Here is a 27,082-nt window from a genome sequence, read left to right as displayed (position 1 = left end):
GCTGGGTGGAAACAGGCCCTCCCTAGAGGGGGCAAGGCCCCAGTCCCTGCCCCCCTGAGCCAGCCAGTCCCTGCCCCAGGGCTGGATCAGAACCAGGCACCCCCCAGAGGACCCGCAAATCAAAGCCCACACGCAGTTCCCTTTAAAACAAAAGTTTCCCTTTTATTTCTCGCTCCACTGGGTCAAATGCTCATTAGTGGCCGAGGCTCTAATTGGGACGGCAGGCGGGGTCCCCCCTCCCCCTTCCCCGCTCAAGCCGGTCACCTCTCTCCTCTTCCTATAGATCTCTGCTCTACAGCCCGGGGGCTGGGGGCTGGCCCCCCTACAGTGGGGGCGGGGTTAAACGTTAAGTGGGGCTGGCCAGGCCCATCTGCTGCCGGCTCACTTGTCTGTCTGTCTGTCTGACCAGCGCGCCGCTTGTCCGGTTGCTCTCTAGTCCCTTCTATCGGTTGACTCCAGTTTTGCCATGGGCTGCTTTACGTTTGTTCTTTTTCACTCCTTCCTTCCTTCTTTCCCACCCCTCTTCATTCATTCATTCATTCATTCATTCATTCATTCTCTCCATCTTTTTTCGCTCATTCATGCCTTTCCTTTCTTTTCTCCATTCGTTCCCCTTTCACTTCATTCCCGCCCCCATTCAGTCCCTCATTCTTTCCCTCTTCTCTTTCACTTGTTCTTTCCTTCCCTTTCACTCTCCCTTTCATTCATTCGCCCGCCATTCATCCTTTCTGCCTTTCCCACGCATTCTTCCACAGCTACGGTCGCCCTTTCGGCCCCCACGTCCATTCTTTCACTTTTCCCGTTTTTTCTCCCTCTTGGGATTATTTTGGGGGAGCCCTTCTACTTTAGCCCCCCCCTTTCTCCGGGGCACAGACCCCTGGCCTCAAACCCAGACAGACGGAGGAATGGTTCAGCAGGAATCAGCTGTTGTAGGGGGGCAGCTTCGGTCTCCTTCCCCCTCCTGGTTTGGTTCTGTCGGGCCCAGCAGCGCTTGGGGGGGCAGGGCAGCCGGTCCGTGTGTTAGTCAGGGGTCGGGTGGTGGGTCGGATTCTAGGTCAGGAAGTCCATTCGGTATTGGGGGCCTGGATTCTCTTGGCTTGCACTGGCGTAGGATGCCTGCATGCTGGGTGAGTACTGGGGGAAAGAGAGAGATGGGCGTTAGAGGGGCCATTGCAGAGGGAGGATGTGACCCACAGCGGCGCCCCGGATCCCCCCCCGCTGGGATGGGGTGACGTTCAGCCGAGAGCCTTCCTTTGAAAAGCTCCGATCCGTCGGACACCGGTCTCCCGCTGGACGGCGTGAGCTACCACGGCCCGGGGGGCTCTGCCGTTTTGCTCTGGGCATGTTACTGAAATACAGACGCCGGGTGCTTGGGCGTCCTCCAGTGCTGCTCAGCTGATGAGGTTTTGTGTTCAAACACACAACAGGAGGTTTAAAACAAAGCTGGACGGTCCTGGCTGCTCCGAGTCCCTGGGCTGACAAGTCTGTGCTGCCCTGTGTCTCCGGGAATCAATACTCCTTGTTCTCCCTGCTGGCTGGTGTCCCGTCTGGCTGCGGACGGGGGCGCAGGACCCGGGGGTGCCCCACTTCTCGGTGATGGGCCGTGACTTGCGGGCTGGTGACACCGGGCTGATGTTTCACACCACGCACGGCAGCTTCAGTGGAAGCAGTTGCGGGGGGGAGGGGGGGAGATTCCCAGGGCCGGTTAACGAGGGGAACTAACGAACGAGCTTGCACCATCCAGGGCACTCACGAGCAGTGGAGGAGGGTGTGTCGGGGGGGGGACACAGGGCCCCACTTTGCAGAACCCCGCAGGGTGGCTCGGGGAGCCGTCACGCCATGTTGGGGGATACCGGGGGGGGGGGGGGTGCTGCTGCTGGGTGAGCCACAGAGCCAAGGGGGCACAGTGGTCCCACAGTGCCAGTTGTACCCTGGGGGGGGGGCCCAGGCTGGCGGGGGGACTTACCGAGGGGGGTGGGGAGTGCCGGTCGAGGAGCGGCATGTTATCATATCGAGGACTGCCACTGAACAAACCGCTTGGATTCCTGCGGAGGAGAGCGAGACGAGCGGTAGCGGGGGGGCAGGGGTGTGAGAGCCCCCCCCGACAGCTACACCCCCAACAAGGGGCGGTGACATCACTCTACCCCCAGCCCCGGCTTCCCACCCCCCAAGCCACGCAGAGCTGCCCGCTGGTGCCTGGGGGGTGGGCAGAGAGAAACAGGGGGCGGGGCTGATGGGTCAGGTTGGGTGTCTTGGCTTAGGGCAGGAATCTGTTGAAGAGATTGGCTCTGACACGAGGCAGCAGCCGGGACACCGGGGTAGAGGGGCCCATGGCTCTGATCGGGCGGGAACAACGCTAGAGGCCCCAGTCCCCCACTAGCTGGGATTGTTCTAATGGATCCTTTGAGCTCGCCCCAGGGTATCTGGGCAGGACAGGCCCTACAACCACAGGATGGGGCGGTGGGGAGGGGAGGCAGGAGGTTGCCTTACGCCCTGGGGGAACAGCTTTGATTTCAGGCAGGGCCAACGACGGGCTGGAGGGGCACGTCTCACTGACGATAGGTGGGGGGGTTCCCTGGGCTGCCCCCACCCCGATCCAGCAGGGCAGGGCGGAGGCTATATGGAGGGAGCCCCCATCAGCCTGACAAAGGGGGAGCGAGGGGCAGCTGGGAGGGGGCAGGAAAGCTGGGAAAGGGGGATGGACGGGGGGTGGATGAGAAGAGAGACAAGGAAGGAAGGACAGAGGGACAGGAGGGAGGGGCAGCGGCCGGCTGGGGGCTCAGTTGGAACAGACAGATGAAGAGACGGAGAGACAGGTGCAGTGTGGACAGACAGATGGAGAGTTGGGGCAAAGGGACGGAGAGATGGGGCAGAGGGGACAGATGGATGGAAGGATGGAGAGACGGTGCAGAGGGGACGGACGGACGGAGGGCTGGAGAGGCGGGGCAGGAGGGACAGATGGACGGAGGGATGGAGAGGCAGGACAGAGGGGACGGACGGATGGAGGGATGGACGGAAGGATGGAGGGGATGGACAGATAGGTGGACGGAGGGATGGAGAGGCAAGGCAGAGGGGACGGATGGACGGGAGGACGGAGGGACGGAGAGGCGGGGCAGAGGGGACGGACAGACGGGTGGATGGAGGGATGGAGAGGCGGGGCAGAGGGGACGGATGGACGGGAGGACGGAGGGACGGAGAGGCGGGGCAGAGGGGACGGACAGACGGGTGGATGGAGGGATGGAGAGGCGGGGCAGAGGGGACGGATGGACGGGAGGACGGAGGGATGGAGAGGCGGAGCAGAGGGGACGGACAGACTCGTGGACGGAGGGATGGAGAGGTGGGGCAGAGGGGACGGACAGACGGGTGGACGGAGGGATGGAGAGGTGGGTCAGAGGGGACGGACGGAGGGACGGAGAGGCGGGGCAGAGGGGACGGACAGACGGGTGGACGGAGGGATGGAGAGGTGGGTCAGAGGGGACGGACAGACGGGTGGACGGAGGGATGGAGAGGTGGGTCAGAGGGGACGGACGGAGGGATGGAGAGGCGGGGCAGAGGGGACGGGAGGACAGAGGGACGGAGAGGCGGGGCAGAGGGGACGGACGGAGGGATGGAGAGGCGGGGCAGAGGGGACGGGAGGACGGAGGGACGGAGAGGCGGGGCAGAGGGGACGGACAGATGGGTGGACGGAGGGATGGAGAGGCGGGGCAGAGGGGACAGACAGATGGATGGACGGAGGGATGGAGAGGCGGGGCAGAGGGGACGGACAGACGGGTGGACGGAGGGATGGAGAGGTGGGTCAGAGGGGACGGACGGAGGGATGGAGAGGTGGGGCAGAGGGGACGGACGGAGGGATGGAGAGGCGGGGCAGAGGGGACGGACAGACGGGTGGACAGAGGGATGGAGAGCTGGGTCAGAGGGGATGGACGGAGGGATGGAGAGGCGGGGCAGAGGGGACGGGAGGACGGAGGGACGGAGAGGCGGGGCAGAGGGGACGGACAGACGGGTGGACGGAGGGATGGAGAGGTGGGTCAGAGGGGATGGACGGAGGGATGGAGAGGCGGGGCAGAGGGGACGGACAGACGGGTGGACGGAGGGATGGAGAGGCGGGGCAGAGGGGACGGACGGAGGGATGGAGAGGCGGGGCAGAGGGGACGAACAGACGGGTGGACGGAGGGATGGAGAGGTGGGTCAGAGGGGACGGACGGAGGGATGGAGAGGCGGGGCAGAGGGGACGGGAGGACGGAGGGACGGAGAGGCGGGGCAGAGGGGACGGACAGATGGGTGGACGGAGGGATGGAGAGGCGGGGCAGAGGGGACGGACAGATGGGTGGACGGAGGGATGGAGAGGCGGGGCAGAGGGGACGGACGGACGGGAGGACGGAGGGATGGAGAGGCCGGGCAGAGCGGACGGACAGAGACATGGACGGACGGACGGGGCAGTGGGGACAGAGAAGCCCAGCGGGCCCGGCTTGCAGGCGGGGAGGATCAGGGAGGGGGAGGGGGAGTGAGGCCCCGCCCCCGCCGGTCCCCAGCCCGGCCCCCGGCCCGGGTCCATGCGGGGGTGGGGCGGGGCGGGGCGGGGCGGCTACTCACATGTACTGTGAGACGGGGGCGTTGGAAATGGGCGGGGCCGAGAGGCGCAGGCTGGAGCGGGGCGGGGGGCTACGTGCCTGAGGGGTGAAGGGGTCGTCATCCTCCGCGTCCTCGAACTCCGCGTCCCTGCCGGCCGGAGAGCAGGGGTTGGTGGGGGGCTGCTGGGTCATGCTCCCCCCTCCCCCATGGCTTGCCCCCACCACTGCCCCGGCCCCCACACCCTGCTGCCCTGCCACAATGAGCCCCCCATCCCTGATGCACCTGCACCAGAACCTGCTGGCCCGCATGACAGGCTCCGCCTCCTGCCCCACCCAGCAGCCCAGATGCCCCGCCCCCACAACCAGCAGCCCCTCCCCCTCAGCCTGGTCCCACCCACCTCCTGGCTCCACCCCCACAGAGGCCCCGCCCACCTGCTGCGGAACCTCTCCCAGGCGCGGGGCAGGCTGCAGACGGCCGTGGTGAAGGCCAGGGCGGAGAGGAGGGAGAAAAGCAGCAGGAAGAGCAGCCCCTCCATGCCGTCGTAGCAGAGCCCCTTGAGCGCGTCCACGTAGTCCTGGGGGAGAGACGGCGTCACCAGCCCCGTGCGGCCGGGGGGAGGGGCTGGGAGGGCCGCCCAGGGGCCTCCCCCCGGGGAAGGGGGGGAAGGAGCCGGTACCTTGTGAAGTCCCCGGCAGTTGAGCAGCGCCACCAGCTGGTGGAAATTGCTCTCGGTGGCGTTCAGGGTGCCCTGCACCGAAACCAGGTTCCTCTGGAGGAGAGAGAGGGGTGGAAGCCAGTTGTCCGGGCTCCCAACCTGCCCCGCCCCCCAGCTCTAACCACTAGACCCCACTGCCCTTCCATTGCCGGGGAGAGAACCCAGGTGTCCGGGCTCCCAACCTGTCCTGCCCCCCAGCTCTAACCACTAGACCCCACTGCCCTTCCATTGCTGGGGAGAGAACCCAGGTGTCCGGGCTCCCAACCTGTCCTGCCCCCCAGCTCTAACCACTAGACCCCACTGCCCTTCCATTGCCGGGGAGAGAACCCAGGTGTCCGGGCTCCCAACCTGCCCCGCCCCCCAGCTCTAACCACTAGACCCCACTGCCCTCCCATTGCCGGGGAGAGAACCCAGGTGTCCGGGCTCCCAACCTGCCCCGCCCCCCAACTCTAACCTCTAGACCCCACTGCCCTCCCATTGCCGGGGAGAGAACCCAGGTGTCCGGGCTCCCAACCTGCCCCGCCCCCCAGCTCTAACCACTAGACCCCACTGCCCTCCCATTGCCGGGGAGAGAACCCAGGTGTCCGGGCTCCCAACCTGTCCTGCCCCCCAGCTCTAACCACTAGACCCCACTGCCCTTCCATTGCCGGGGAGAGAACCCAGGTGTCCGGGCTCCCAACCTGCCCCGCCCCCCAGCTCTAACCACTAGACCCCACTGCCCTTCCATTGCCGGGGAGAGAACCCAGGTGTCCGGGCTCCCAACCTGCCCCGCCCCCCAACTCTAACCTCTAGACCCCACTGCCCTTCCATTGCCGGGGAGAGAACCCAGGTGTCTGGGCTCCCAGCCTGCCCCGCCCCCCAGCTCTAACCTCTAGACCCCACTGCCCTTCCATTGCCGGGGAGAGAACCCAGGTGTCTGGGCTCCCAGCCTGCTCCGCCCCCCCCCCCCCCAGCTCTAACCACTAGACCCCACTGCCCTCCCATTGCCGGGGAGAGAACCCAGGTGTCCTGACTCTAAGCCTCCCCCGCTCTAACCTCTAGACCCCACTGCCCTTCCAGAGCGGGGAGGGGGGAGGGTTGTTCCCCACACTGCCAGCCCCACACTCTGGCTCTAACCACTAACCTCAGCCGCTGGGAATTGTGGGATGGCTTCTCGCTCCAGGCCCTGCAGCTGGGAGTGGATGCTGGACAGTGCCCGCTGCGACATGGTCAGCCTCTGGGGGTGGCAGTGGCATTGTGGGGAGCAGATGGGAGAGGGGGTGCAGCCCCCCCTTGTGCAATCTATTCCCCCCACCTCCACCACCAGCGACATAGGGCCCTGGCGCCCTCTAGTGCTGAATTCAGGTAGCCCCACCTTTTATTTTTAGCTCAGCCCCCAGCTGTGCTGGTGCCCCTCACTCCCGCCCCATAGCCCCTGCCAGACCGGCCCTGCCCCCCCAGCCCTGCTGTGCCCCTCCCTCCCGCCCTGCAGCCCCTGCCCCCCACCCCCCGGCCGTGCCGGTGCCCCTCCCCCGTACACACACACAGCCCCCAGGGTGCCGGCAATTTGGCAGCTCAGACCCCAGGGTCCAGGCCTCCCTGCGGATGCTGGTGGCGAGCCCCTCCCCCAAAGGAGGAGGGCTGAGCCCCACCCTGCTCAGCTCCGGGGTGAGCGTGGGGGTCTCACCTGCTGGAAGGGGTTCAGGACGTCCGGGCTGCAGACGAGATAGTACTGGAGGATTTCTGCCAGGCGGGGAAGGAAGGGGTTAATAACAGGCTCCACCAGTCCCATGGGCCCATCTAGCCCGGCCACCGGCCTCTGGGTCCTACCTGGGCTAAGATCCGTCTGGGCCTGGGTCAGGTTCAGGGTGTAGCCATCGGGGTCAGAGCAGAAATCGCTGAGGGCCTGGGTGGGGAGGGGGAGTTGGGGTTACGGAGCCAGTGCTGGGGTGGAGCGCGAGGGGGCAGAGAAGCAACCAGCTACAAGCCAGGGCCGGGCACAGGGGGACGCTGGGCGGGAGTGAGGGGCACCGGCAGGGCTGGGGGGAGGCGAGAGAATGTAATCGGCTGGTCTGGGGTGTCTTTAATTAGCTGGGACAGAGGAGGAATTAATTCTTTCATTGCATCCCCCTTGGTAATATTCAGAATGAGTGCCGGTGCCCCTCCCTCCCTCCCGCCCTGCAGCCCCTGCCCCACAACCCTGCCCCCCAGCCCTGCCGGTACCCCCCCTCCCTCCCGCCCTGCAGCCCCTGCCCCACAACCCTGCCCCCCAGACTGCCGGTGCCCCTCCCTCCCTCCCGCCCTGCAGCCCCTGCCCCACAACCCTGCCCCCCAGACTGCCGGTGCCCCTCCCTCCCTCCCGCCCTACAGCCCCTGCCCCACAACCCTGCCCCCCAGCCCTGCCGGTGCCCCTCCCTCCCTCCCGCCCTGCAGCCCCTGCCCCACAACCCTGCCCCCCAGCCCTGCCGGTGCCCCTCCCTCCCTCCCTCCCGCCCTGCAGCCCCTGCCCCACAACCCTGCCCCCCAGCCCTGCCGGTGCCCCTCCCTCCTGCCCCCCAGCCCCTGGAGGCAGTGATCTCTGGGGAGAGGGGGTTTGGGACCCAGCCGCCCCCCAGCCCGCACTCACCACAGCAGCTGCTGTCTCCAGCCCTAGGGAGCCCCAGCTCAGGAAGAGAAGGAAGAAACTCATCACAGCCATTCTGGGGGGCAGGGGTGGGGTGAAACACAAGAGTCAGCACCTGGGAAAGGCCCAACGCAGCCCCTCCCCCAACCTGTGGGGCAGGGAGACCCAGCCTCTGAACCCGCCTCCCAGAGCTGGGGCAGAACCCAGGAGTCCTGGCTCCTACTCTAACCACTGCCCCCCACTCCCCTCTTCTGACAACCAGCCAGCCCCACCCCAGGCAAGGGGACTGCAAGAAGGGAGGAGGGGAGGAGGGACACTAGAGGGTTGTGGGGGCAGAAAGGAGAGGCTGGCTGTGGTGGTGAAGGGAAGATGGGGGCTGTGGAGGAAGGAGGAGCTGTGGGGGGCAGTGCGGGAGGGGAAGTGTGGGGCTGTGGGAGGCAGTGGAGGGAAGATGGGGGCTGCGGAGGCGGGGGGGCTGTGAGGGGCAGCGGGGGGGAAGATGGGGGCTGGGGGGCTGTGGAGGCGGGGGAGCTGTGAGGGGCAGCGGGGGAGGGGAAGATGGGGGCTGTGGAGGCGGGGGGCCTGTGAGGGGCAGCGGGGGAGGGGAAGATGGGGGCTGTGGAGGCGGGGGGCTGTGAGGGGCAGCGGGGGAGGGGAAGATGGGGGCTGTGGAGGCGGGGGGGCTGTGAGGGGCAGCGGGGGAGGGGAAGATGGGGGCTGTGGAGGCTGGGGGGCTGTGAGGGGCAGCGGGGGAGGGGAAGATGGGGGCTGTGGAGGCGGGGGGGCTGTGAGGGGCAGTGGGGGAGGGGAAGATGGGGGCTGGGGGTATCAGGCCTAGTGAGCGCAGGCCCCCCCCGACTCACAGGACCACCAGCCACTTGATCTGCTTGGCCAGCCCCAGCAGGGTGAAGAGGCAGACGAGCAGGTCCAGCAGCAGCAGCAGGACGTAGCCCAGCCACCTGGGGGGGAGAGGGGTGAGCCCAGCCCCCCAACAGCCCCTGCCCCCCAGTGCCCTGGGGGGAGGGGCAGCCCAGCCCCCTGCCCGCTGCCCCACGGCCCCCGGTCTCACCTGTAGTCCTCCAGGAAGGCCAGGCCGTGGGCCAGCCGGCTGGGGCCGCTCCCCAGGTCCCCCCAGAAGGGGAGGCTCCCCAGCGTCTGGGCCACGGCCTCAGCCTGGCGGCGCGTGTTGCGCACGATGGCCACGAGCTCAGTGCGGGGGCCCAGCACCTCCTCCAGCTGCGTCAGGTCCCCCCCCACGGCCCCCGCCAGCAGCTCCCGCGTCTGCCAGACCTGGGGGAATGGGCAGGGGGTCAGGTGCATGGCACACACGTGTGCTACTGCCACGCCTCCCTTCGCACGCGTGTGCCGTTACGCCTCCCTTCGCACGCGCGTGCCGTTACGCCTCCCTTTGCACGCGCGTGCCGTTACGCCTCCCTTTGCACGCGCGTGCCTTTACGCCTCCCTTCGCACGCGCGTGCCGTTACGCCTCCCTTTGCACGCGCGTGCCGTTACGCCTCCCTTTGCACACGCGTGCCTTTACGCCTCCCTTCGCACGCGCGTGCCGTTACGCCTCCTTTCGCACGCGCGTGCCGTTACGCCTCCCTTTGCACGCGCGTGCCGTTACACCTCCCTTTGCACGCGCGTGCCGTTACGCCTCCCTTTGCACGCGCGTGCCGGTACGCCTCCCTTTGCACGCACGTGCCTTTATGCCTCCTTTCGCACGCGCGTGCCGTTACGCCTCCCTTTGCACGCGCGTGCCGTTACGCCTCCCTTTGCACGCGCGTGCCGTTACACCTCCCTTTGCACGTGCGTGCTGTTATGCCTCCCTTTGCACGCGCGTGCCGTTACGCCTCCCTTTGCACGCGCGTGCCGTTACGCCTCCCTTCGCACGCACGTGCCGTTACACCTCCCTTTGCACGCGCGTGCCGGTACGCCTCCCTTCGCACGCACGTGCCGTTACGCCTCCCTTTGCACGCGCGTGCCGTTACGCCTCCCTTTGCACACACATGCCACTGCCACGCCTCCCTTTGCACATGTGTACCATTGCCACACCTCATGCCTTTTCCACGCCTTCCTTCACACACACACGTGCCATTACCATGCCTCCCTTTGCACATGTGTACCATTGCCACACCTCATGCCTTTTCCACGCCTTCCTTCACACACACACGTGCCATTAGCACGTCTCTCTCTGCACACGTGTGCTATGGTCACATCCCCACACGTGAATATACCCACATTCACCGTTATGCAGCTCACCTGCCACAGTCACACTTGCCTTCCATGTGCATGTGCTATCCTCAGGTTTCTCCACCCCACACATTTGCCCCAGGCTGGGTTCACCATCAGGGCCCCCTACATGTGCATGCTAGACCTTGCCCATCAACACCTCTCCCCTATTCCTGGCCTCCTGGCTGCTCCTCCCAGCCCCCCCAGCATGAGGCGCAGGGCCGTGCCCCCAACATGCCTGCTCTATGCATGTTGCGTGGCGCCCCCGCCTAGGCCCGTGTCTCACACATGCCTTTGCCCTGTGCCATCCCTCCCACAGGCCTGCGTGTTGCCATGTGCTCTCTCACACGCCCCCCCCACGAGCACTGTGTGTCTGTGCAGCCTGGGGCACACGGCACACAGAGACCCCCCTGCCAACGTGGGGCAGGCTTGGGGGGGTCGTTTCCCGGGCAGCTAGCAGGAGGCACAGGGGGGTGCTGGGAGGTGGGGGTGGTGAGGGGGTGTAAGAGGTCATGGGGCAGCAGGGGGGCGCTGAGAGCTGTGGGAGGCTGTGGGGCAGTGGGCAGGCACAGGGGATGGGGGATTGTGGGGCAGTGGGGGGCACAGAGATTTGTGGGGCAGCAGGGGGCACAGGCGCTGGGGGTTTGTGGGGCAGTGGGGGATGTGGGGCAGGCACAGGGGGCAGCAGAGGGCAGAGGAAGCTGTGGGGTAGCGGGGGGCACAGAGGATTGTGGGGCAGCGGGGGCACAGGATTGGGGCACAGTGGGGGATGTGGGGCAGGCTCAGGGGGCAGAGGAAGCTGTGGGGTAGCGGGGGGCACAGAGGACTGTGGGGCAGCGGGGTGTTGTGGGGCAGGCACAGGGGGCAGTGGAAGGCAGAGGAAGCTGTGGGGCAGGCCTGGGGGCTCCGGGGGGCTCACCAGTGCGTCGGCCCCAGCTAGGGTGAAGTTGGCGTCGAGCAGCGCGGCCGTGGCCTGCCCCACCCCGTCGTTGGCCTCGCTGTTCCCGTAGAAGCCGACGCCGATCCCTGCACTGGGGGGCACAAGAGGGGCTCAGTATCTGGGGGAAGAGCCCCCCAGCTCAGCCCCGCCCCCCCAAGCGCTGGTAGGGGGCAGGTAGGGTAGGGGGCAAGGAGCAGCGGCTGTAAGCTTCTTAGCGGGGGGGGGGGCGGGGATCTGTGACACCCCCCACACCCAGGCTCAGGCAGCTGTCACTGCCCCCCCCAGGAAACAGCTGACTCCTGACAGCCGGACCCACCCCCCTGCGATTAGCATCCTGGGAGGTTAATTACAGCTCTGCGGGTAACGAGGGGGGTGCCCGGGCCCATCACCCCCTGAGCTCCCATCTTCCCAATCCCCCCCCAGCCTTCCCCAGAGCCCCCCCTCCCATCTGTCTGTGTGTGGCTGGCTCCCAAAATTCTGCTGCCATGGCAACCTCCCTCCCCCTGGAGGAGGCAGCCCCATTGTCATGCTAACGAGGCCCCTTCCTGGGCAGGAGAGGGGGGCATGGAGAACAGGGAGGGACACCCGTTTGAGCTGGCTGGGGGGGGGGGGACCTTGTTCATGCCCCCACCCTGCAAATCTGGAGTCCTGGCTCCCCAGCTCTAACCACTAGCCCCCGCTCTCTCCCCAGAGGCAGGGACAGAGCCCAGGAGTCCTGGTTCCCAGCCCCCCTGCTCTGACCACTGGACCTCACTCTCCCGGCCAGGAGCTCATGAGCATGCCTGGGTCGGTGCCCAGGGCGATGCCCTGCCCCCAGCCCCTGGCAGACACAGGGGCTCTTTGTCCGCTCTGAATAGCCGGGGGCTGGTCTGTCAGTGGGGCCCGTCTCCCCCCACACGCCCATTGTCAGGGGGCTGCCTGCGACCCCAAGCGACCCTGGTGAGGAGAGGGGGCGGGCGAGCGTCTGGGGGGCTGGGGAGGGACCCAATGACCCAGGTATGAGGATGGTACGTCTGGTGAAACTAGCCACCGTGACGGGGGAGTGGGGTGCAGTGGTTAGAGCGGGGGCTGGGAGCCAGGACTCCTGGGGTCCCTCCCTGGCTCTGGTGCCTGACGGGGGACAACGGGGCTATTGTCCCGTGAACTTGGCTTTGTGCCGTGACTGGTGGGGGTGGGAAGTTTTGTTTCCCTCTGTGGCAGCAGGGGGGGGGGGGCTGTCAGGACGGGGAGGGACCAGGGGACCCTGCGGGGGGGGGGGGGGGTCTGTGGCAGAACAAAGAGACAAAGGAGCCGGGGGACCCAGGCGGGGGCCGGGGCCAGAGAGGAAGGGAACAAGGCCGGGAACAAGCGGCTCTTTATGGTGGCTGGGGGGGGGGGACCCGAAGGCCAGCGAGCGCCAGGCAAAGCCAGCACCATGGGCAGCCCAGGGAGGCTGTGGCGGGAGGGAAGGAGGCAGAGGGAATGAGCAGGGGGAGGGGGAAGAAATGGGGGAGCAGGGGCCTCGCCCCTCTAGGGGGCGCTGACGACTCAGGGGGACTGGGAAGGGGGCAGGGGCCTCTCTCCTCTAGGGGGCACTGACGACTCGGGGGGGCAGGGAAGGGGGCAGGGGTCTCTCTCCTCTAGGGGGCGCTGATGACTCAGGGGGCAGGGGCCTCTCTCCTCTAGGGGGTGCTGATGACTCAGGGGGGCTGGGAAGGGGGCAGGGGCCTCTCCCCTCTAGGGGGCGCTGATGACTCAGGGGGGCAGGGGCCTCTCCCCTCTAGGGGGCGCTGACGACTCAGGGGGACTGGGAAGGGGGCAGGGGCCTCTCCCCTCTAGGGGGCGCTGACAACTCAGGGGGGCTGGGAAGGGGGCAGGGGCCTCTCTCCTCTAGGGGGCGCCGACTCCCACCCAGCCCAGTCTGGATCCATCCATGCAGCGAGTTTGCAGAGGCCTCAGCCTACATCCCCCTGCCATTCTCCCCCCTCCCCAGGAGCACATGGGGGGGGGTCCGACTCTCAGCCCCACGTGCCCCCCCGCCCAGGTCCCTACCAGCAGACGACGACGGCGGCCACGCAGCTCCAGGTGACACAGCAAACCCCCCGCGTCTTGGGCTCGTCCTCGTCCTCCAGGCCGCAGCAGCAGAAGCGCACCAGGTAGACGCAGGTGAGAACCAGGCTGACGGCCAGGCACAGCCCGGCCACGCTGGCCAGGAGCAGCAGGGCCTGGGGGGCAGACGGACAGCCCCTCCCCCAGCGTCGGGAGAGAGGAGGGGGACTAGTGGTTAGAGCAGGGGGCTGGGAGCCAGGACTCGCCCTGAGGCTGTTCCCTGGGGGGGCTATTCTCCTAGCCAGCCCCCTTGTCTCCCCCGACCCCCCAGTGAACATGGGCCCGGCTCAGCGGGGGGCAGTGAATGTGCGTGGGCCGGGCCCCCACCCCCGCAGCTGGCGGAGGCGCAGGGGCGGAGGCACCGGAGGGGGGGCAGGAAGAGGGGGCTGAGAGACATTTCCCAGTCTGCTCCTGCGGGAGAGAGCTCAGGGCTTGCCAGTCAAAGACATACAGATCATCTGTCTGTCCTCCCTCCGTTCCCCCACCCCGCCCCTCCCCACACACCCTCCCTCCGTCCCCCCACCCCGCCCCTCTCCACACACCCTCCCTCCGTCCCTTCCTCCTTCCATCCATCCGTTCCCCGCGTCTGTCTGCCTGCCTCCTTCCATCCCCCCACATCCGCCCCTCCCCACACACCCTCCTTCCTTCCATCCATCCATCTCCTATGTCTGCCTGTCCATCCTCCCTCCGTCTCTCCACACCAGCCCCTCCCCACACATCCTCCCTTCCTCTCTTTCTACTTCCAGCCATCTAACCCCCACCTCTGACTGTCCCTTGCTGGATGTGTGGGGATAGACGGACGGACAGAGAGGTGTGTGTGGGGAAAGAGAAACAATCCAGCCTGGCAGATGGCAGGCAAGGGGCCTCATGACTGTGTGGGATGGGGGATGTGTGGGGGTGATAGAGCGAGGGATGGAGGCTGTGTGGGGGTGGAGGGAGGGAGGGATGGAGGCTGTGTGGGGGTGAAGGGAGGGAGGGATCGGGGCTGGTTGGGGTGGAGGAAGGGATGGGGCTGTGTGGGGGTGGAGGGAGGGAGGGTTGGGGCTGTCTGTGGGGAGGGAGGGTTGGGGCTGTGTGGGGGCGGAGGGAGGGAGGGTTGGGGGCTGTCTGTGGGGAGGGAGGGGGGCTGTGTGGGGGTGGAGGGAGGGAGGGTTGGGGCTGTCTGTGGGGAGGGAGGGATGGGGCCGTGCGGGGAGGGGGGCACACGGAGGTGGGCGCGTGGGGGAGGGACGCGTGGGCGGCTCTCCACATTCCCCAGAGGCGGGGGCTCTGGCTCAGCGGCGCGGCCCCCGGTGACCTACATAGCAGCGAATCCAGAGCTTGGCTCCTTTCTCTGCCCGCCTGGGGACTCACCGGGCCTGGAGCCCCCCCCCCCCCCCGATGCGTTGGGCCCTCGAGTGACCCAGCCCCCCAGCTGGATAATGACCCCGACGTGACCCCTCCCCGTGGGGACACCCCCAGGGTCTCATCAGAAACGGGGCCGCCTGGCACAACGGCCCCGCGCTAACGGGAACATGCTCCGGGGACGGTCACCGCCCGGCCGGCTCATCCGGCCCCTCCTCACTGCGCCCCTCTGGGGAGGGCAGGTCCCCCACGCCCCCGGTATCCCCCCACCTCCGCCATGATCCCCCCACCCCCGCCATGATCCCCCCACCCGCCATGACCCCCCCGGCCCAGCCAGGCCGGTATCCCCCCACCCTCGCCATGATCCCCCCACCCCCGCCATGATCCCCCCGGCCCAGCCAGCCCGGTATCCCCCCACCCTCGCCATGATCCCCCCGGCCCAGCCAGCCCGGTATCCCCCCAACCCCCACCATGATCCCCCCGGCCCAGCCAGCCCGGTATCCCCCCACCCCCGCCATGATCCCCCCGGCCCAGCCAGCCCGGTATCCCCCCAACCCCTGCCATGATCCCCCCGGCCCAGCCAGCCTGGTATCCTCCCAACCCCCGCCATGATCCCCCCCCCGGCCCAGCCAGCCCGGTATCCCCCTACCCCCACCATGATCCCCCCCGGCCCAGCCAGCCCGGTATCCCCCCAACCCCCGCCATGATCCCCCCGGACCAGCCAGCCCGGTATCCCCCCAACCCCCGCCATGATCCCCCCCCGGCCCAGCCAGCCCGGTATCCCCCCAACCCCCGCCATGATCCCCCCGGCCCAGCCAGCCCGGTATCCCCCCAACCCCCGCCATGATCCCCCCGGCCCAGCCAGCCCGGTATCCCCCCAACCCCCGCCATGATCCCCCCGGCCCAGCCAGCCCAGTATCCCCCCAATTCCTCCCCAGATCAGACCCCTGGGCCCAGCCAACCCAAGATTCCCCAACCTCTCGCGGATCAGACCAATGGTCCCTGGACCCCCCCCACCATTTGTCAGAGCTCAGCCTGGGGGCCTAGCAGGACAGGCGCTCCCCATCACACCCCGAGTACAGCAGAGGCTGGGCCCCCCCCCCACGCACACGGGGGGCCCCTCCTCCAAGCCCTCCAAGCCAGGAGTCTCTGGGTGCTGGATTCCGCAGGAATCGGCCCCATGTTTAAGGCTGCCAGCTTAGAGCTGCACTTAGTAAATCTTGGCCCCCCGCCAGTCCCTAGAGAGGGGAAGGATGGTGAACAGTGTTCCCCGTAGGCTGGGCGCTTGGGCAGCCACCCAGGAGAGATTCAAGTGCTCCCCAGCTGATCAGCAGAGCACCCCCAGCTGGCAGCCTGTGCGTCTCTGCGTGGTGCACATCCACACATGCCTCAGTGCACTGAACAAAATGTATTCCACACAACAGGGGGAAGGGGGAGAAATGAGAGGGCACATTGGTGGCAAATGGGTTCCCCAGCAGCTATTCCCTCCGTGGGGTGGGGAAGAGGGGAAGAAATATTAATTCAAGGGAAGAGAGGGTCTGAGGGGGGAGGGAATGTGGGAAGGGAGGGAAGAGAGGGAGGGACGCAGGGGTGTAGGAAGGGAGGGATACAGAGGAATGGGGGGAAGGAAGGATGTAGAGGTGTGGGGGAGGGAGAAATGGATGGAGGGGTGGGGGGAGGAAGGGATGGAGGGGAATGGGGAAGGGAGGGTGGGATGGAGAGGTGTGGGGGGGAGAGAAGTGGATGGAGGGGTGTGGGGGAGGGAGGGTGGGATGCAGAGGTGTGGGGGAGGGAGAAATGGATAGAGGGGTGTGGGGGAGGGAGGGTGGGATGGAGAGGTGTGGGGGAGGGAGAAATGGATAGAGGGGTGTGGGGGAGGGAGGGTGGGATGGAGAGGTGTGGGGGAGGGAGGGTGGGATGCAGAGGTGTGGGGGAGGGAGAAATGGATGGAGGGATGAAGGGGAATGGGGAAGGGAGGGTGGGATGGAGAGGTGTGGGGGAGGGAGGGTGGGATGCAGAGGTATGGGGGGGAGAGAAGTGGATGGAGGGGTGTGGGGGAGGGAGGGACAGACAGAATCACAGACAAGCTGCCTCCTGCCCTGTTACAGGCGACTCCAGACGCACATTAATCCCCAGCTAATTTGCATTTTTTTTTAAAAAAAGCACTTTCGACATTTGCATCTGGTAATCCCCAAGAGGGGATTGAGGGTGGAGGGAGGGATTTGGCCTTAATCCGCCCACAGAGAGAGCCTCAGATGGGGTGTGTGGGGGGTGCACACTACCTCACCACAAATCAGAGGACAGAGTCCTCTCCTCCTGTCGAGCTGGGGTCACCTTTTCCTGAGGACGAGTTATTGGGAGTCCTAGATTTTCCCAGGGACCATTGAGGCTTAGTGCAGGACATTGGATTTTCATCCCGTCACCCCACAGGGAACCCAGTAACTTATTTTTGATTCAAGTATCTTCTGGAAAGGCCTAAGGTCTTGATCTGCAGGTATCCAGAGGTGGAATCTACGACTTCCCTCGGTAGCTTGTTCGACTCCGTTGAGTTAATGCTCCCAGATGTTCAAACCAGACCTCTTCTTTCCAGCCTCCATGTGTCTGGCTTCCAACTGCTGGTTCTTCTTCTACCTTCCACCACTAGATAAAGAGCCTTTGGCATCTTATAATTACTCCCTGGGAAGATACTTCTACATTGTAATTAAGTTACCACTTGATCTTTTTGATTAGCTAATTTCTTTTCTTTTCTTTTCTTTTCTTTTCTTTTCTTTTCTTTTCTTTTCTTTTCTTTTCTTTTCTTTTCTTTTCTTTTCTTTTCTTTTCTCGATTCACACTTTGTTGCTCTGATTTGAGTGGTACATGGCCACCCTTAATTCGATAGACAGCCATTGAGTCGAGTAAATGCCTTGAATGGTTTGGCTCTCAAAGCTACCAATGCAAACAATGAGAAAGGCCTAATCCACGGGCAATTTTGTACCCCTGGGAATGCTGTTTGTTACAGAGCCGATGTACATTGTCAGCATCAGAATCAAACTCCCAATGTCTTTCCCTACCAGAGGAAGAGCTAAGAACTCCATAGTGGCATGGGAGAACCATCACCCATGTAGTTTTCATCCTACTCTTGTAGTGGAGAACTTGGTTTAAGCCTAAGGTCCGAATTTCTATGTATTCCTGCAACCATTCTAAGTGATAGAACTGCTTTAGCTAAACCAGAATTAAAGTAGGACAATGACTGTGTGTAGCTAGATCTTTGACTATGGGTCTTAAGGAGTGCTGAGAAGGCATTTCGACTCAGTTGAGTTGATTCCTGCGTACTAACGTGACGGAAGAAAACATCCAGTAGATCACACTCCAAGGAATGGAGAATCTATCCCATCTGTAGAGGGAGTTGTTGTTTGTCCTCGACTGTAAAAGTTTGCACTTTAGATATTTCTCATCTGGATTGATGTCACTTTAGCTTTGCAGGGATGACGTCCACACAACAGGTGTGTTGTAAGCAAAACTCGTGAAGTCATTCTGCCGCTCTACTCTGCACTAGTTAGGCCTCAGCTGGAGTACTGTGTCCAGTTCTGGGCGCCACATTTCAAGAAAGATGTGGAGAAATTGGAGAGGGTCCAGAGAAGAGCGACAAGAATGATTAAAGGTTTAGAGAACATGACCTATGAAGCCAGGCTTCATGAACTGGGCTTGTTTAGTTTGGAAAAAAGAAGATTAAGGGGGGACATGAGAGCGGTTTTCAAATATCTAAAAGGGTGTCACAAGGAGGAAGGAGAAAATTTGTTCCTCTTGGTTACTGAGGACAGGACAAGGAGTAATGGGCTTAAAGTGCAGCAGGGGAGGTTTAGATTGGACATTAGGAAAAAATTCCTAACTGTCAGGGTGGTCAAATATTGGAATAAATTGCCAAGGGAGGTGGTGGAATCTCCCTCTCTGGAGATATTTAAGAACAGGTTAGATAGACATCTGTCAGGGATGGTGTAGACGGAGCTTGGTCCTGCCTTGAGGGCGGAGGGCTGGACTCGATGACCTCTCGAGGTCCCTTCCAGTCCTATTATTCTATGATTCTATGTCTAATTCTGGCCTCCCACCGGCAAGAACAAGAAACCCAAACTAGACCAGTTGCCAGGATGATCCGGAGACCAGATAGTTGATTTTACAAGAAGCAACTTGAAGAATTTGACGTGTTTAGCTTAAAATGGAGGCTGGGAGGGGATCCGACAGCTTTCGGGAGGGCCAGGGGAGGCAAACAGCACGGTGAAAGAAGGGGTATTGAAACCGAAAGGCAATGCTGGCTCCAGAACAAAGGGCATGGGGAAACCGAGGCTGAAAATGAGAAGAAAGTGTCTAACCAAACGTGGGTTGAAGATGGAGCTCTCGACCTTTATGAACGGGCCGGTACGATGACATTGCCTGTGAGAGCAGGGAACTGCCCTCTGTGATCTTCCAGTCCTGCATCCTTCTGGATTTCTAGACCATGGATAAGCCGCGCTTGGCTGGGCCCACTCAAGTGAACACTGCAAGTCTCTTTCCCTTCCAGAACTAGGTTGGATGTGCTGTCCCGATTCCGGAACGGGTCCCGGGGAGGGGCCATGTTTCCACCACATTCAGAGGGTACCCAGAGTCCGGTCCAGCTTCACCCAGCGGCTTGTCACTGACCAATCACCGGATATGGGGGCTACCGGCTTCCCCTGGGTGTGGATCGCCTTGTGGGTGCACCTCACCAAGAGGGCATCGCCTCCTGGATGCACTGGGAATGAATTCCTCCCAGGTCTGACACCCCTTCCCATCATGTGGTTGTATGCAACGCAGCCTCTCTCTTGGCCCCTTGTCGTGGCTCACTACATGCATTCCCCCTCCTGGGGTATCTAGATCCATCCCACAACCTTTACCCCTTACCCAGAAGCCAGTGGGGGAGCCCCGGGCCCACCCTTCACTCTTAGATCTACTGTGGGGACCCCTCTTACCAGCGGCCACGGTCTGCACTGTTGCAGCTGGAGGTGGCTCAAGTCAATTCCCCTCCTCTGCGGGATCACCCTTCTCAGCCTCGTGTGGGGCGGACCCCCCCCTCCCAAGGCAGGCCAGTCCCTCCCACTGTCTCTGGGGCTGTAAAACGTGAATTGACGGCGGATTCTTGTGCTCAAAGCAGGCGTGAGCAGGTGGGACCCCCGGAGTACTGAAACTGGCGAAGGTCCAGAGAAGAGCAGCACAAATGACGAAAGGTCTAGAAAACATGACCTGGGAGGGGAAACTGAAAGAACTGGGTTTGTTTAGTCTGGAGAAGCGAGGACTGAGAGGGGACATGAGAGCGGTTTTCAACTATCTAAAAGGGTGTCACGGGGGGGGAATTGTTCTCCTTGGCCTCTGAGGACAGGAGAAGGAGCAATGGGCTTAAATTGCAGCAAGGGAGGTTGAGGTTGGACATTAGGAAAAACTTCCTGCCTGTCCGGGTGGTTCAGCACTGGAATAAATTGCCGAGGGGGTTGTGGAATCTCCATCCCTGGAGATATTTCAGAGCAGGTTGGACAGACGCCTGCCAGGGATGCTCTAGATGGTGCTGGGTCCTGCCGTGAGGGCAGGGGATGGGATGGATGTCCTCCTAAGATCCCTTCCCGTTCTGGGAGTGTACGATTTTATACAAGCTCTACCAGTTCGTTTCCTACACCAACCCCAGTTAGCGTTTGTCCCGCCTGTTTTTAAACCCCCCCAAGAACCATCCCCGAGGTGGGTTGTAGGGGTCACACTGGGCACGTCACCCGGGTGATTCAGAGGAAGGTCTGAGGCTGCAGACACAAGAGAACCGGCATCCATGCCGTTTTCAGCCTGACCGCGTAGCTACCAGCTTGGCGTAAACCTGAGGTTTCATGGCCCTGCTGGAATTTTGATCCTCGTTAATGGGAACTCTTGGTGCCCAGCCAGCCCTCCTCACTTGCTAAGTTCCTGCCCTTTTCACCGTCCTGTGGCCATGAGTTCCGCAGGCCAACAACGCTTTGACTTGGATCTCTTGTGAAGTCACAAGTCTAATTTCTCAGGACGCCCAGGCTCTTGTTCCCTGGAGCTCGGAGCATCCTCACGGCTCTTCCCTCAAGAGATTTGGGGGCAGCCGCACCACCCTCTCGCGGTTATAAGTTCATGGGCTCCATGCAGGAATCTCTCTGGCCTGCATTACTCTGGGAACTCATCGATGGACAATCCCAGCCATTCCCACAGTCATCGGTGTCTGGGAATCAGTCCAGATGGGAGCTGACTTTCATGTGTAAAGCCGAAACATCCTACCGCTCGACACGTGGGTCAAGTTCTCCACCTGGGAGCGCAGAGACCCTCTGCTCCTGAGCACAGGTGGCTCTGCAGTCTCCCCAAAAGCCCCATTGAGAGATGTCACGTTCGCAGGGTGGGGAACTAGGGGGCAGCTCAGAAATCACAGGAAGAGGTTTTTTTTTGGGGGGGGGAGCCATTGAGAGGTAACGTGTGAATGTAATTCTATAAATAGCTCGTCTCTGATTGGGTGGTTTGAAGTGGGAATGGAAAGATCGATGGATGGAGAGGTGGGGATGGAGATGGAGGGATGTGGGATGGAGGGATGGAGAGAGGCAGGGACAGGGGATGATGGAGGGGGGATGGAGGTAGAGAGGGGATGGAGGGAGGGAAGGGCAGGGGATGATGGAGGGGTGGAGATGGAGGGATGGATGGAGGGGCAGGGGATGATGGAGGGGTGGAGATGGAGGGATGGATGGAGGGGCAGGGGATGATGGAGGGGTGGAGATGGAGGGATGGATGGAGGGGCAGGGGATGATGGACGGGTGGAGATGAAGATTGTGGGATGGAGGGAGGGAGGGAGGGAGGGTGGGAGAGACAGGATGATGGGAGGATGGAGGTGGGGGGATGGATGGAGGGATGGAGGTACAGGGGATGGATGGAGGGATGGAGGTGGAGGGGGGATGGAGATAGAGGGGAGATGGAGGGGTGGGGATAGGGATGTGGGACGGAGAGAGGGATGGGGGCAAGGGATGATGGGGGGATGGAGATAGAGGGGAGATGGAGGGACAGGAGATGATGGAGGGGGGTGTAGGTGGAGGGGGGATGGACACAGGGTGGGTATGGGGTGGATAGAGGCCAGTGCCCGGGGACTGACAACCCTGGGGGTAGATGGACACAGACCCTCCCCCCCACTCGATTGTAGGGAAGGAGATGCCCCATTGGGGGCTGGACAGTCACATTTGAAAGAGGCTACGACCTGCCCTCGCCCCCCCCCCCCCACAGCAGCTGGCTCCCAGCATAACAGGATTCACACACAGCCCCCCCTTCCCCCGCTGACCCCAACGCCCGACCCGAGCCCAGGACACAGAGATCCCCCCCCCCCGCCCTTCTCTGCCGTTCTGCGACCCCACTTCCTACCCGTCCGTCTGTCCGTCCGTCCCCTCGCTCACTGGCCCTTCTCCTCCTCCCTCCAGCCACTGTCTCCTTCCCCTCCCCCTCGGTCCCCCCTCCCGCCTGTCGGCCCCTTTTCTGCCCCCTCCCTCCCTCTCTCCTGCCCCTTCCTCCCCATCCCCTTCCCTCCAGCTCCACCCCCTTTCGCTCCCCCATCGCTTCCCTCCCTGTCTCCTTCTGTCCACCCCCCCGCTCCGTCCCCTGTGCCCCCCCCGCCCGCGCCCCCTCACCTCCTGGTACTCCCGCTCCTGCGGGGCGAAGTTGCTCTCCACCACCTCGAAGTGGAAATTGGTGCGGGGCAGCTGGTGCAGCAGATAGACCCACCAGGACGCCCGGTACTCCTGGGGGGTCCCCATGGCACCGGCCCCGCCGCGCGGGGGGGCACCCTCTCCCGGGACGCCTGGGTCCCCCCGGCTCAGCGCCTCGGGCCGCCCATGGGGCTGGGGGTCGGGGAGGGCGCAGGGGCGCCCGGCGGGCAGAGAGATGGAGGGCGAGTGAGCCAGCGGAGGTGGTAGGGGGGATATTATGCAGCCGGGGAGATTGGGGGGGGGGGGGGGAAATGGGGAAGGGCAGCGCCACCTGGTGGCGACAGCCTGGAACTTCCCTGCACCCCCCCCCATCCATGGGGGACCCCTTTAAATTAACCCTTCGCCCCCCAGCCCATGGGGGATAAAGCGCCAGCTGGTGGTGACGTGCGGGAGCTTCCCTGATATTCATTCACCGTCCCCCCCCCATCCCTAAGACGGTGGCCCCTTTAAATTAACCCTCCGCTCCCCGTCCCATGGCGCCACCTGGCGCATTAGCCTGGAACGTCCCTTAGGCCCCCCCACCCCATCCCGGGGGGACCCTTTTAAATTAACCCTCCGCTCCCCGTCCCATGGCGCCACCTGGCGGTGACAGCCTGGACCGTCCCTTAGGGCCCCCCCCCAACCCATCCCGGGGGGACCCTTTTAAATTAGCCCTCCGCTCCCCGTCCCATGGCGCCACCTGGCGGTGACAGCCTGGAACTTCCCCCTAGCCCGCCTTCCAGCACTGCCAACCCCGGGGGGACGGGGGGACCCTTTTAAATTAACCCTTCCTTTCCCAGCCCAGGGGGATACAGCGCCAGCTGATGGTGATCCCTGGCGGTTTCCTAGGAAGTCATTAAATCAGCCCCGGGGAGTGGGAGGGGACAGTTTAAATTAACCCTTCATGCCCCTGTCCGTTGGGGGGGGGGGATATGGGGAGGTGGAAGCACCCCTAGTGTTGCCCATATAATTCCCCAGATGTTCAGGTTCCTCCCCCCACAACAGGGACCCTTTACATCAGCGACTCTCACACTTTACAGCATCACACCCCCCTTTTTGATTTTTGAGGAACCCTCACCCCCCCCCCCTCCAAATAGCAGCAAAACTTGTTGAGAGAGAGAGGAGAAAAAAAAAAAAGAAAAAGAAAAAAGGAACCTACCCAGGACAAAAAACAAAAATAGCAGCACAACTTGGGACAGGGGGATTGACAGGGGGAGGGGGGCTGGGTTGCCTCGTGCACCCCCCTGGAATTTCTTCATGCCTCAGGGGGGCACGCCCCCCAGTTTGGGAACCCATGCTTTAAATTAACCCTTCTCTGCCCCTCCCCGCCTCCCCCCCCCCCGCTACTCACAATCTACCCTCGCTGTCCTTAAGTCTTTCAATACTGATATTCGCCTTGCACCAGGTTTTAGCCGAGCTGGGCCAGGCCGGACCTGCACCGGGCGCTGTACAAAAGGGAACGAAAGGAGGGGGGCTGCCCCTAAGGATCTTGCAATCAGCGTCTGTGAGTAGTGACGGCTGGTGGAGACGCACCGCCCCACTTGTGGGCATGGAGAGCCCAAAGGAACAGGCTGGCAGCATTCCCAGCAAACCAGCGGCCCTCAACCGTGCCCACAATCACATAAGCATCCTGGCAAAAGGGCAGTTTGGAAACGGGGAAGCTGCTGAATCCTTGGCCTTGTGCAGGATCCTGTGGCAGTGAGTTCCACAGGCCAAATGCAAGTCAAGGGGAAGGCGGAAGCCCTCCCCCGAACCCCATCCCTAGTGTTTGCAGGGTCAGGGAGTGGTCCTATCCCAGCCACTGTAACCACTAGACTCCACTTCCCATTATAAAAAGGCCCTACTGACTTCCTGGTTCTTTTTTTGTTTTTAAATCCAGAGAGAAAGTTCCCTAAACCCTCTGTGTCTGTGACCCCCCCCTCGAGGTGGGGGTGACTGAGCCAGGGCGGCCAAGCACCAGGTTGTTCTGTCTACACACAGCTGCCTCATGCAGGGCCAGGCGCTGGCTGGACATGGGCCACATTTGCTCTCACTGGCGTGAGACTGGAGGGAATGTCATAGTGCGACACAGCCAGTCACCTGGTTGGACCCCAGAGACCCTGGGGAGCTTGGTTCAGTATCCCTGCTCCCAGCCCCACACCCAGCCAGACCCTCAGTGGGGTTTGGACCCCAGGGGACCCTCAGAACCAGGTTCTGGCCAGAGCGCTGGGCCTGGCAGAGGGGACACTTAGCCAGGGAGCAGGATACATCACTGGGGTGGGGTTCTCAGTGCAGGGGGCAGCAGAAGGTTCGGGGCTGAGGGAGGGGCCAGCCCGGCTCCCAGGTGAGCTGCAGAGCAGGGGGCCTTTCCTGGGGGGGGGGCAATTCCCTGCTCTGGGGATGCACAGAGGAGTGAGTCAGGGTCCAGGGGCAGCCCAGCCGGCACCACCCCCAGCACCGAAAATCCCCCCGCCCCAGCCATGAAACCCCCCCACTCCTGGGAATGGCTGTGACCACGGCTGCTGAGTCGAGATGGGGGGTGATCCCTGAGTCACTGTTCCAGCCCCTCCCTGATGGCTGCTGGTTCTATTCCAGCGCAGCTAGGTGGGGACACCGGGTTACAAAGCAGACAGCCCCCCACTACGATCCAACCGATCCAACCCAGCCTGGAGCAGCACTGGCTCCCACCCAGGAGTTGGGTTGACTCATATTTAGTTTAGTTTGTGGTCCCCTCTGGCTCCTAGATCCCTTCCTGCAGCATCCTTCCTAGACAGTCACTTCCCATTGGGTGTGTGCGACACTGACTGTTCCTCCCTACGTGGAGGACTCTGCATTTCTCCTTACTGAACCTCAGCCTGTTTGCCTCAGACCATTTCTCCAGCTTGTCCAGATCAGTCTGAATCAGGACCCCTCCTCCAAAGCACTGGCAACCCCTCCCAGCCTGGAATCATCTGCAGACTTAATAAGCGTCCTCTCTGTGCCAATAGCGAAATTGCGGATGAAGAACATTGAACAGAATCGCCCCCCAAAACAGACCCCTGCAGAGCCCCGCTGGCTATGCCCTTCCAGCATGACTCTGAGCCACTGATAACTACTCTCTGAGAACGGTTATCCGGCCAGTCACGCGCCCTCCTTACAGTAGCCCCATCTAGGTTGTATTTCCCTCGTTTGTTGATAAGAAGGTCATGAGAGACCATGTCAAATGCCTTTCTAAGGTCTAGGTATCCCACATCCACCGCCTCTCACAAGGCTTGTCATCCTAGCAAAGAAAACTATGCGACTGGTCTGACATGATTTGTTCTTTACAAATCCATGTCGGCTGTTACCTCTCATCTTATTATCTTCCAGATGTTTGCAGATGAATTCCTTAATTACTTGCTCCATTATCTTCCCTGGCACAGATGTTAAACTGCCTGGTCTGTAGTTCCCTGGGTTGTTCCTATTTCCCGTTTCTAGCTGGGCACTATCTTTGCCCTTTTCCAGTCTTCTGGCACCTCTCCCGACTTCCATGACTTTTCAAAGATGATAGCGAAAGGCTCAGACACCTCCTCTAGCGGCGCCTGGAGTATTCTTGGATGTGTTTCACCAGGCCCTGGGGATTTGAAAGCATCTCATTTTTCTAAGGAATTTTTAACTTGTTCTTTTCCTATTTTAACTTCTGAACCTGCCCCGTTTCCACAGGCATTCCCTATGTCAGGCATCCCGCCACCACCAGCCTTCTTGGTGAAACCCGGCACAAAGAAGTCATTAAGCACCTCTGCCATTTCCATGTTTTCTGTTATTGTTTCTCCCTCCTCACTGAGCAATGGGCCACCTGTCCTTGGTCTTCCTCTTGCTTCTAATCGATTTGTAGAATGTCTTCTTGTCACCTTTTCTGTCTAGCCAGAATGAGATCGTTTTGTGCCTCCGCCTTTCTAATCTGGCCCCTACACACGTGTGTTATTTGCTTCTATTCATCTGTGTTCTTTGTCCGAGTTTCCACTTTTTGTAGGACTCCTTTGTGATGTTTAGCTCATTCAAGATCTCCTGGTTAAGGCAGGGTGGTCTCTTGCCAGGTGCTCTATCTTTCCTACGCTGCGGAATGCTTTCGTCTTGGGCTCTTAATAATGTCCCTTTGAAAAACTGCCATCTCTCTTCAGTTGTTTTTCCTCTTTGTCTTGCTTCCCATGGGCCCTTATCTACCAGCTCTCTGAGTTTCCTGAAGTTTCCTGAGTTTCCTGCCCACCCTGGGGCTGACCCTGGTTAAGGCCTATTTACAGCCACCTGAAGGGGGTGCCCTAGGTGAGGTGACCCTCCCTTCTGTGCTACTCCCCTCAGGGTGATATGGGCCCCTTTAACCCATCATCTGTCTGTGCCCCCAGGAGCCTGGATGTGGCTATGTGGAGAAGAGACTCTCCTAGTGCATGAGTCTTGCACGGTACCTGGGCTCGTGTCGCACGTGGACAGGTTTGCCGAGTGAGCAGAGTCAAACCCTCCAGCACCAGGAAATGCTGCAATTATGATTTCTTGATCACCCTTAACTCTGCCCACCATCCTTTAATTGCATGATCTATGTGCCTATATGGGTCATGCAATATTGTGGGTTTGCGGAGAGGGCAAAGTCAGTGCGAATTGCTTAAAGAGAGGGCTACTTACAGCCCACGACTGGGGGTCCTTCTCTATAAGGCACCAAACCAGTTGCAAGTTGCACTCCTCTTTATCACGCTGGCCAGCAAGGAGTCGCACAAGCAACCCTCTTAGACACTCCAGTTTTCCTGTGCCACAGCCAGCACTGCACCTTACACAGATGAGAGGCTACAAGCAACAATCTCACCAAATCCAAACAGGTTCTCCCGATCCCAAAGGACTAGCCACAGTCCCCGGTCAATTTATACATCAGATGTTACCCACAATTGTGCGCT

At 62.3% G+C, this 27,082-nt stretch overlaps 1 protein-coding gene across 3 annotated transcripts; it reads right to left on the bottom strand.

Annotated features, from left to right (window-relative positions):
* Window positions 1–136: 136 nt before the first annotated feature.
* On the bottom strand, window positions 137–22,455 carry TTYH1 (tweety family member 1). Of its 3 annotated transcripts, none has more exons than XM_075917458.2 (14): window positions 22,146–22,454; window positions 13,090–13,262; window positions 11,038–11,149; window positions 8,959–9,179; window positions 8,753–8,848; window positions 7,893–7,965; window positions 7,097–7,172; window positions 6,954–7,009; window positions 6,411–6,503; window positions 5,249–5,341; window positions 5,004–5,146; window positions 4,594–4,719; window positions 1,967–2,045; window positions 137–1,134 (listed from the first exon to the last, which is right to left on the bottom strand). In XM_075917458.2, the coding sequence occupies exons 1-14, from the start codon at window positions 22,269–22,271 to the stop codon at window positions 1,051–1,053; spliced, it is 1,551 nt and encodes a 516-aa protein (XP_075773573.2). In that variant the 5' UTR covers window positions 22,272–22,454; the 3' UTR covers window positions 137–1,050. The 3 variants fall into 3 exon arrangements, with proteins under 3 accessions (XP_075773573.2, XP_075773575.2, XP_075773574.2); XM_075917460.2 differs by having other exon boundaries at window positions 4,671–4,719; window positions 22,146–22,452; XM_075917459.2 differs by lacking the exon at window positions 6,411–6,503 and having other exon boundaries at window positions 22,146–22,455.
* Between the last annotated feature and the right edge of the window lie 4,627 nt (window positions 22,456–27,082).

The sequence above is a fragment of the Pelodiscus sinensis genome, chromosome 18 (assembly GCF_052426305.1).
Source record: "Pelodiscus sinensis isolate ZL-2025 chromosome 18, ASM5242630v1, whole genome shotgun sequence".
NCBI classification, from domain to species: domain Eukaryota; kingdom Metazoa; phylum Chordata; order Testudines; family Trionychidae; genus Pelodiscus; species Pelodiscus sinensis.
The sequence above is the reverse complement of the archived record's forward strand: the minus strand, read 5'-3'. Positions and strand labels throughout refer to the sequence as shown.

Bases quoted from the DNA above. Each gene is read 5' to 3' on its own strand.
- TTYH1 (XM_075917458.2), bottom strand. From the start codon at position 22,271: ATGGGGACCCCCCAGGAGTACCGGGCGTCCTGGTGGGTCTATCTGCTG. The intron at 9,180-11,037 runs GTGAGCCCCCCG...CCATTCCCCCAG, and splicing joins TAGCTGGGGCCGACGCACTG to GTCTGGCAGACGCGGGAGCT. The intron at 6,504-6,953 runs GTGAGACCCCCA...TGCCACCCCCAG, and splicing joins TCCTGAACCCCTTCCAGCAG to AGGCTGACCATGTCGCAGCG.